The 10,219-nt window shown below is 45.9% G+C and overlaps 1 protein-coding gene across 1 annotated transcript; it reads left to right on the forward strand.

Annotated features, from left to right (window-relative positions):
• The first annotated feature begins 8,431 nt into the window (after positions 1-8,431).
• On the forward strand, positions 8,432-9,225 carry C1H3orf80 (chromosome 1 C3orf80 homolog). The gene has a single exon (XM_045556453.1). The coding sequence runs from the start codon at positions 8,432-8,434 to the stop codon at positions 9,176-9,178; it is 747 nt and encodes a 248-aa protein (XP_045412409.1). The 3' UTR covers positions 9,179-9,225.
• Positions 9,226-10,219: the final 994 nt, after the last annotated feature.

A 10,219-nucleotide genomic window follows, 5' to 3' on the forward strand; every position in this document is an offset into this window, starting at 1 on the left:
ATGTTATAACTATACTTTTTTTTTTTTACTCTTTTTTCTCCCCCCCACCACTATACTTTAAATTTAGTTCTGAGCTCCCCGGCAACCAAAGCAAAAAGGGAGCCATGATTATTTACAAAATTAGCATGATGAAAAAGAAGAAAGCTTTAACAGGTCTGTAAGGAAAATGGCTTTTTTGGATTGAATTCTAAAAGAAATCATTCAAAAAGGGGAATTTCATGGGAGGCATGATGCCTTTAACCATTTTCCAAATGCTGTAACAATTTCATGTGGTTAATTCTTATAGTATTGCCAATGATAAAGTTGAGAGCCAAATATTAAATTTTACAAAGTTAATGGATTCCATTTGTCTTTGGCTGATTCAAGAAAACAAGTTACAAATCTAATTAAGTCATGATAACCTTAAGAAAAATTAGCTTTGTACTTCACCATTTTTTGGAATCAAACTAACAGGCAAGAAAAGATAATGCACTCTTTGTGGTTAAAGAATAATTATACCTAACATTTACGTAGAGCTCACTATGTGCCCAGCAATGTTCTAAGCACTCTATATGCATTCATTTATTTAATCCTCACCACAACTCTATAAGGTAGGTATTATTGTACTCTCTATTTTATAGATGAGAAAATCCAGACCCAGCAATTAAGTGTCCGAGGTCACATAGCAAGCACTAACACTGTTTACTGTCACTGGCAGTTAAGGGAGAAATGGGACTAATATTCAGCCGCAAAAGTGCTAAACACTACTCTTTTCAATCTATATGATCAGCAGGACCAGTAATTTGCTATTTTTGCACCCTAGAGCTGGAAAAGGTGGTTCAGAGGCATTGTGTCAGTCAGGGTCCCACCAGGAAAACAAACCATTCTGAGTTCTTGAAACAGAAATTTAATATAAGAAACTGATTACATGATAAGAGGTAAGAATCCCCCAAGAAACGGTGAGGCGGCCTGGAGACTGGCAACAGTGGGAAGGGGGAGATGATCTTACAGGAGCCTGGGTGGGTTCCCTGCAGAAGCTGGATCCACAGCAGGCCTCAGTGGAAGCTGTGGAGGGGAAGCCCTGGCTTCTCCCTTCATCTCCCTTCAATCTCCCACTGACTAAACTCTGCCAGAATTCCACTAACAGGGAAATGCACCCTCCAGGTATCAGCCCTTCTGTGACACAGGGCAGAACTGTACAAAGTTGAGGAAGAGATCTGAAAGCAAAAATACTCAAGAGTAGCTCAGGTACTGACAGCATAAAAGTGAAAATTCTGCCTTCAAGTAGCTGCAGCACGTGGGCCTCAGGAGGCACATCACAGGGTAAATGAAGGCTCATCCTCTACATCACAGGTCATTCATTTGTACCAGCTGAGTCCCATAAATGTAGGTGAAGTCCGTCAGATGGAATGATGAATACTGTGGGTCTTGTGACTTGTGTTCAGCAGGATAAAACTTGCTGCAGGAGTTACGGAGGGTGTTCTAACAGTAGGTGGGGCTTAAAGAAGGAAGGTACGCTCACAGGGACATTTGAGAGCTTTGCCTCTTGAATTTCTAAGAGAACACAGCCAGACAGTGAGTGAGGAGTTGCATTCAAACAACAACATAGCAATGGGTGGAAGGCAACCTGGGTGAGTCCAGGTGAATTCTTTTTTTTTTTTTTTTTTTGAGACAGGGTCTCACTCTATTGCCCAGGCTAGAGTACTATGGCATCATCGTAGCTCACTGCAACTTCAAGCTCCTGGGCTCGAGCAATCCTTCTGCCTCAGCCTCCTGAGTAGCTGGGACTACATGTACATGCCACTGTGCCTGGCTAATTTTTCTATTTTTTGTAGAGACGGGTCCTTACTATGTTGCCCAGGATGGTCTTGAACTCCTGGGCTCAAGTGATCCTGCTGCCTTGCCCTAACAAAGTGCTAGGATTACAAGCATGAGCTACCACACCTGGCCCAGGTAAACTCTTCAAGTGAGCCTCCTAAAGTCTAGTATTCAGAAGGACTGGCACCAGAAAAATGGAAAACCGCTGTGCTACAGAAGTACATGCACCAAGCCTACAGCCATAAGCTTGTTTCTAAAAATCCTAAGGCTGAGATGTGTACATGACCACCTGAAACATGAGATAAAAAACGAGAATTGCCACCAACAGGAGATGGTGTCAAGGAGATTCTGAGAAGAAAGAAACACGACTTCTTGCTGGGAAAGGTGGATTTGGTGATGGATGGGTATATAAAATTTTGGAGAGGAAGTATCATTGGATCTGCATCTAAAGATGTGAAAAGATAATTCCTGGTGGAGGGCACAGCATAAAGGAAGGGGCAACATCTCTAAAACAGGGGACTTAAACAGCTGTATCAAGTAGTCATTTTTCAAAGCAAAGGATGTAGGAAGGAAAGGGTAGGAAAGAAAAGTGAAAATAAAGATTAAGATTATGTCCCAAAGGGCCTTTTAAAATTCATGGATGGATAAATCTACGATGAAAATTGCTGAGGGAAATTTGGATATTGGGGTATATTCAAAATCTTTTAAGGCATATGTCTTGGAAGACAGTTATTTCATCCCATTTAACATTAGAAGCAGGACGCTGGACAGACGGACCACAGCCCTGCTGCCCAGGGACTAATGGCAAGCTCAGAGTCAATGCCACTAGTCCCATTGCCCTGCAACCGTAAAGTCTGGGCAGGGTGCTAAGCATGAACAGTCACCTCACACTCCATCTGGGTTTACAGAGAGTATTCAGAAGGAGGTATTGACAAGCAATTCTTCCCTGTGATAAAAGGGAGGCAAAGAGTACATTACTAGTTTCAAGTTAAAATAATGGAGTGTAAAAATGTTTCACCTTATGAAATAATTTCATCTTATGAAATAATTTCATGCTATATGATTTTTCTGCCAATGTGAGCATTTGGCTGATACATCAGCCTACTGACAAATATATTCTAACTTTGACAGTCTGACCATTTTTTAAAAAGCATGAGTGAGAAAGAAATTCATTCAGCTGACATAACTGAAATTCTAATTTCAGATCTTCATGGCCTCACTAAATATTTCTCAGAATATTTATGGTTTAGTTTTCATATCATCAGCAATAAAGTGAAAGTTATCAATCTCTTCTACAAGGTTGCCACAAGAAATTAACTGATAAATTGTTACAAATCAAAAATTTTAATATGAAAGTTTAAGTCACTGATAAATAATTTTGTATATTCATTTGTTGTTCAGAACCCAATATACCCTTATTTTCCCAAGCATATGCCATTTTATATTGATGAGCATTAGATGACTTAGCTCATGAGTGAAGATCAAATGTAATGGAAGAGGGGAATTTATGTTTTGTTTGCAGAAATGCATACAAAAATAGCTGGCCTGTCACGTTATTACCTACACCGTTATTAATAGGTTACCAAAAGTGGCCACAAAATGACAGAAATAAAAGTTTTATTTCCTCAGAAGAATCTCATATTCATATTCATATCATATTCTAGATCATATTTATGGTCTCGATTCTCAGTCATTTTCCTTAGAATTGGCCTCTTAATGCGGCAGGAGTTGTCAAAGAGAAGACAAGTGCTTCCTGCCACAGTGGTCCCGTTGGCCTGGCCCGAGTCAGTGAGGGAGCAAGATGCCTGCCCACCCTTTTTAACTACATTTAGATTCACAAGCTTTGGATTCCAGGTTTGGTACTGCCACTAATTGGCTCCATGATTCAGGTGTCTTAACCTGTCTTCATCTGTGAAAAGGGATAATAATAACTTCAACCCATCTCACAGAAATACCATAAGGAGAAAAAAAATGTATGTGGAAATTCTTTGAAAAGCTGAAAGGCCAAGTATAAATGTAGATACTATTCTTTTCATAAGGGTCTGAAATTACTCAACCTTTTGTTTCTAACTTCAAGCTTGGAAGAAAGTTTTCTATTTCCTTTTGCTCCTAATTTAAACAAAAGATACAAAGCATTGCACTTAGACTTTGCTCCTGCTTGAAGCATTTGGCTCGCAGAAGCCTTTTGTCGGCCAGCATCCAACTCATAAAGTTGATAGAGGGAATCCAAACTCCACTCCAAGTCAGTCAGGGGCGTGAAGGTGGAAAGAACAGGAAATGTCGCTGGAACTTTCCTGGTCTCCAAGGGGAAACTGAGCAGGACCAAATACAAAGATAACTATGATCACACAACCTGTTAGACTCCTGAAGAGAACGAGGTTTGGTTTAAAATTGGATGGCAGCTGGGGTGGCCTGACTTTACGTAAAGCTAATTTCATAGCAGAGTTGAAACTATTGAGGTAGAAATTACACAAGTTTTTTTTCCCAATCAAAGGAGATAACATATGACAGCTGGTGCGGTGGCTCATGCCCGTAATCTTAGCACTCTGGGAGGATCGCTTGAGGCCGGGAATTTGAGGTTACAGTGAGCTATAATGACACCACTGCACTCTAGCTCGGGCAATAGAGCGGGACCTTGTCTCAAAAAAAAAAAAAAAAAAGAGAGAGAGAGAGAGACAGAGAGATCATGTAAAGGGTCTTCCTACCTTGGGGACTTGTCTCCATGAAGTTTCTTCTATCTGGAAGACTCCTTTCTGCTTCACCTTTTTGTCCTTTTATAAGGTCTTTCTTGGGGGGGGGGGGTCTTCCCAGCCAGCACTACTCCTTATCCAATCCAGATCACATCCAGTGTAAAAATTCAGAGCATACTGCACTTCTCCATCCTAAGCATTGATTACTGGAATTATCAATTCATTATTTTGATTGTTCAAATGTTCTTTCCCTGATCCCCCAGTAAGCTCCCTGAGGACAGGGAACAGTTTGATTTCATAGTATCCCCAGAGTGGAGCAGTGGACCTTCATTAAATATTTATTGAATGAGTGATGAAAGAAATACATGAAAACAACTCGAAATCAGATTATCTCAGCTCAAAAATCATTTCTAGGTAGGTACATTTATGCAAATATTATTTACAATAAAATCCTTAATTTACCATTGCTCAGGGAGGACATATTACAAATGGAGGGAAGTCTTAAAATAAGAGAGGTACATAAATCAATTATAATAATAATTTAGTAGTAAGAAAATATGCTGCACTTCTTGAATAAGGAGTCTTTATGGACTGGATAGTCCCAACTGCCCATGTCTAGATGTTTTGAAGAAGGCAGAGCTATCACTTCTCTGGCTTGAAAGCACCAACCACAGTCAGCAGAGATCAGAGAGAAATTTCCTTCTGGACTGGTGTCATGTGCTAGAACAGAAGGTTGCATGAGGGAGCCACTCAGTCTTTCTCAAAGCATCAGCACAGCTCCCATGGACACAGGTAAAATAGCAGCCAGTTTTATAATGTTCTATTTACTTTCTTCTGTTCTAGGAAGTTGAAAAGTATGGCTGATTTGGCATTCATTCATGTGAGTGTAAATAAATCAGGAAGAGAAAATTTTTTAAAAAATAACATTCAAGCACTACAGCAAGATAAAGCAGTTAAAGTTCTTAATCTTTATCAAGCTATACTCAGAGACTATGCTTTTTGGATAAAGGTTAATCCCCTCCCACCATATGGGTTTTTTTTTTCTCTTGCACTCACTTAACACAGTTTGATGCAATTTTTAACCAAATGAGGTTTCATTTTAAGTTTTACACAGTGATCATTCTATGGGACATATAATTAAATCTCATCTTCCTCACTAAATGGCTTGAATTTCTGACTTTCTGGGAGCTAAATCTACTTCATCTATTTGTGTGTTAAAACTAAAGAAAAGAATAAGGATGCTGAGTAATGAAGATCATGTCTACTTTGGGGCTTTAAAGCTGGAGGGTTTCTTTTCTCTCCTTTGAGAGGTTGTACACACTAAATTACATTGCAAATAAAAATGAATTAAGTGAAACTGAGCGATCAGAGAAGAAATAAAGAGGCGCCAGTGTCTGTAGAGGGTCTTTAACAGATGATGCTTTGGGACTATCAATTTGGAAAGAAAAAAGAAATCAAATAACAATCCATTTCATACTCATTTTGCAGACCTCATCCTTTTGTTTTCATATAAGTAACTCTGTTCAATGTTTTATTTTATATAAGATCTATGCTGTTCTTCTACTGTGTCCTAGTATTCTGCAAACAAATTCTAACTACTTAGCAGACAGAAACAAAACAATTTAAATGCTGCACATTTAGTAATTTCAAAATAACAACAAGCAGGGCACTTTCTCTTGTGGATCATCAGCCAAACAACTCCCCTTTGTTTTTACCATTGCTCCTATTATATTCCTGGCAGAAATCCTAAAAAATCAGGTAATATAAACCCAAAGAGGTCTTTCTATTTTTTCATTTTCAAGCTATCTCAAGCTATGAATTGCCTTCCTCCCTGAGAAATTGTTTGAAATTCAGTAATACTATTTTTCCTTCGAGAAAGTAAGAACAAGTCACGATCAAAGAGGAAACTGCCATTTGTTTCCCTCTGTGGACTCTCCCCCTTACTCCATTTAGTTGGAAGGTGGGAGTGCCAACCTGGGTGTACTCCGAGCGGGGGAGGAGTCAGGTTTTTTCCTCTGTATGGTGAGCATCTCGCAGAGTTCCCTGAACATAGAAAATGTTCAATGTAAATTTAGCAAAAGAATGGGTGAATGAAAAAAATCATACAAGTTTCACTGTATTAAAAGGAGTCATTTTCATATCATCGTCAGGCCCATTGTCAATCAGGCTTTACAAAATAGATTTAAGGCCTCCCGACAGAGAAACAGATCATGGAGCAGAGAATGTGGCCTTAGAAAAGCTTAGGAAAAAAGGACCTGTGCTCAAGTGAGCTTCACACAAAATATCGTGTCTGAATAACACTTAGAAGCTTATCCATGAGTAGAAAGGATTATTTTGGAGGGTGAGGCAAAGTAAGGTGTTCACAGCAACAGACATATTAAAAATGTTTTTATTTAGGCTGGGCAATGACCTGTCCCAATCAAACCACCATGCCCAACCTTCTTGGTCCTTCACTGTGTTGAGGAGATACAGGGTGGCTTACTCTGGGAGAAATCTTTGCTTTTATCTGATCCACAGTTAAATTTTGTCTGTTTCTATATTTTTCCTCTACTTTTACTTTTTTTTCCTCTAAGTGACTATGGAATTTTCCCTTTGGTTTCTCTTCAAGAGCGCCTAGTATTTAAGGGGTGAGGGAATGATTGTCGCTTTCAGTCTGCCTTAACAAACGCGGCAAGCTCCTTGGCTTCTCCGTGGTGGAGCACCAAAGGGGCGCTTAATTCCACTACCAAGCAGATGTGCCTGCTGGTCAGGGACCACGGTAACCGCTATCCCTCTGGCGTGCGCTGTGCCGCTAAGTTGCTTCCCCAAGGGTGGTGACATCAAGGCAAGGTAAACTGTTCCATGTGCTAAGTGGGAGCGCAGACTTCCTTTAAAGTCAAACTTTGCAAACAAGAATAACCTTGAAAAGGACCCTTTAGACATAGATCAATGCTCAGGAACGTTGCCAGCCACTTACAACTCCCCTTCGACAATTCACAGACATGTTATTTATGCTCCAGGAGGGGCCTCCTTTCACCCTCACGACCCAAATCCCTGCTCTGCGCTACTGATGGGGGTGGGGACTTGTCGGATGAGCCGCTGAGGAACTATGCGCCCCCTCTTCTCTCCTTGGTCAACTCGAGTCATCTTGACAGAGCGCCTACCTGTCCCTCTGGGGCTACTTCTTCTGTGGCGTCCCGATCGGAGCTTCTCCGAAAAATTCTCTCCCTGTTCTGAAGGTTTCCCGGGAATCCCGGCTTCCCAACCCCCTGGACCTGCCTGAAAGCCGAACTATCCGCCGGCCCTCACCTCCTCCACTCTAGGACGTCAGTGGGGCTGCACTAGTCATTAATGGCCATCATCTATTTTTAATCAGAAAGATCACAAGAGAGATGGTAAGCGAATCCCAGTCGCAAGTCAATTTAAATAACATTCCTGGGGAAATCCAATCACTTAAAACTGAGACACCTACACGAGCGAGAGCTCCCGCCCGGCTGGCGGGGCAGAGCGCGAAGGCTGAATTAATCAAGATCTAGGGGCTCCCGGGCTGAGAGCAGAACGTTAACCCTTGCAGTCCCGGAGAGCGACACGGCGGGGGAGGAAACCCGCGGCGGGCCGGGGACGAGATGCCCACGGCAGCCCCGCGCAGGCCGCCTCTGCCACTTGGGGCCGTTCCGGACGCCTCGAGCCCGGCCGGGGCGACCGTGCGTGCGAGGTTAAGGTCAGAAGCTCCGGAGGCTGCTCGGGCAGCGAGAAGCAGCCGCCTCCCGCAGCCTCGGCGCGCCTCCGGCTCCTCCTCCCGCCCAGCGCGGCCAAGTGGGGACTGCTCCGGCCGCAGGTAGCGGCGGCGCGGGAGGCGGCGCGCGCGAGTCCGGAGCGGAGCGCCGGGGAGGGGCCGACTGACACGCAGACAGACGGACTCCCTAGCCTCACGTCCCGGACGTTAGCAGAGGTCTGCGCGGGCCATGTGGGGACCCGGGGTCACGGCCGAGGGCCTGTCGGTGGCGCCGGCGCCGCCGCCTCTGTTGCCGCTGCTGCTGCTGCTGGCGCTGGCGCTGGTGGCGCCCTCGCGGGGCGGCGGGGGCTGCGCGGAGCTGGCGTGTGGCGAGCGGGAGCGCTGCTGCGACGCGACCAACGCCACGGCGGTGCGCTGCTGCAAGCTGCCGCTGCACGCCTTCCTGGACAACGTGGGCTGGTTCGTCCGCAAGCTCTCGGGGCTGCTCATCCTGCTTGTGCTCTTCGCCATCGGCTACTTCCTGCAGCGCATTATCTGCCCCAGCCCACGCAGGTACCCGCGCGGCCAGGCACGGCCCGGGCAGGCGCGGCCGGGACCTCCGGGGGGCGCCGGGCAGCTGGGGGGCGCGGGCCCGCCCGACGACGACGACGACTCGCCGGCCCTGCTGCGGGACGAGGCAGCGGCGGGTTCGCAGGACTCACTGTTGGACAGTGGTGGCGGTGGCCGGGGCCGGGGAGGCGGCGCACGCTCGGCCCCCTCCTGCGCCTCGGAGCACGAGCTGCGCGTAGTCTCGCCGGTCTTCCTGCAGCTGCCCAGCTACGAGGAGGTCAAGTACCTGCCCACCTACGAGGAGTCCATGCGACTGCAGCAGCTCAGCCCCGGGGAGGTCGTGCTGCCCGTGTCGGTGCTCGGCCGCCCGCGAGGTGGCAGCGCCGGGGAGCCCGACGGCGGCGAGGGCCGCTTCCCGCTCATCTGAGCGCCCTGGGCCGCTCGGGGACCACGCGGACGGTGCGGAGCTGGGGGCCGCGGGTGGCACTCAAGACGAGGGTGCCCTCAGCCGCCACCAACTGCCTCAGACCCCATCTGGCACCCCGGCCTAACCGCCCGTCACCCTGCGAGTAGGTTGGGCTCACCCCTCTCCCTCGGGCCCCCCGGGATCCCACGTTTCCGTACGTCTCATTTGGTTCAAAGAAACGCTGGGCAAGCGCGGCGGGGGCGCCTGCAGCAGACGAGCCCCGAGCGCAATTTCGAAGGACGTCCCGCCCTCTGCCTTGCCTCGTATTGCGTTCGCTCGCAAGTGCCTGCTTCCCGCATCGAAGAGAACACGTGAGCCTACTGGTGCGTTGGGAGAAGGGCAGTTTTCTCCGGGGCTGAGAAGGGAGTGCAGTTCCTTTCCTTTCCTTCCCTCCCGGACAGGTCACGGCCGCCCAGGTTGGGCGGAGGGCGAGGAGCCCTTGGGGAGAAGCCGCAGCCGATCCCCGCTGTGCGTGGGAACCATGGAATCCTTCCCTTGCCGTGGACACAAAAACCCTTCGGCGTCTTCCTGGCCAAGCAAACAGCCACAGCTGATGGCTCACGATTAGGTGGGGGCACCCGTGACAGACGGTTAGTTGCTGTACTTCAGGGTGCAGTGTTGGTATCCGAGACCTACGTTATTCCTAATACAGTACGGTTGGACCTTTGGTTTTTCAGTAACTGAGAAGTTACTTATATTTATTTGTCTTTTATTTTTATATTTTTACCATGTATCGAACGCAACAGGAGGGTATTCCAGCGAATTAATGAGAAGGTTATCGGCTTATCACTTTTTGTCGGCCATCACTGGTCAGGAAATTGCCCATATTCTGTCATCATTGTTTAATAAAATGTTGGACATTATTTAAAATGAAAAAAGAGGCATGGTCAAAGGAGGCAACATTTGACATAGAAAACATGAAGGATATCTTATTTTCACTATTTGAGAAGAATATATTTTATTTTTAGTACTGTGGCATAATATATAACTTTTTATAACTGT

Source organism: Lemur catta, chromosome 1 (genome assembly GCF_020740605.2).
Source record: "Lemur catta isolate mLemCat1 chromosome 1, mLemCat1.pri, whole genome shotgun sequence".
NCBI classification, from domain to species: domain Eukaryota; kingdom Metazoa; phylum Chordata; class Mammalia; order Primates; family Lemuridae; genus Lemur; species Lemur catta.

Bases quoted from the DNA above. Each gene is read 5' to 3' on its own strand.
- C1H3orf80 (XM_045556453.1), top strand. From the start codon at position 8,432: ATGTGGGGACCCGGGGTCACGGCCGAGGGCCTGTCGGTGGCGCCGGCG.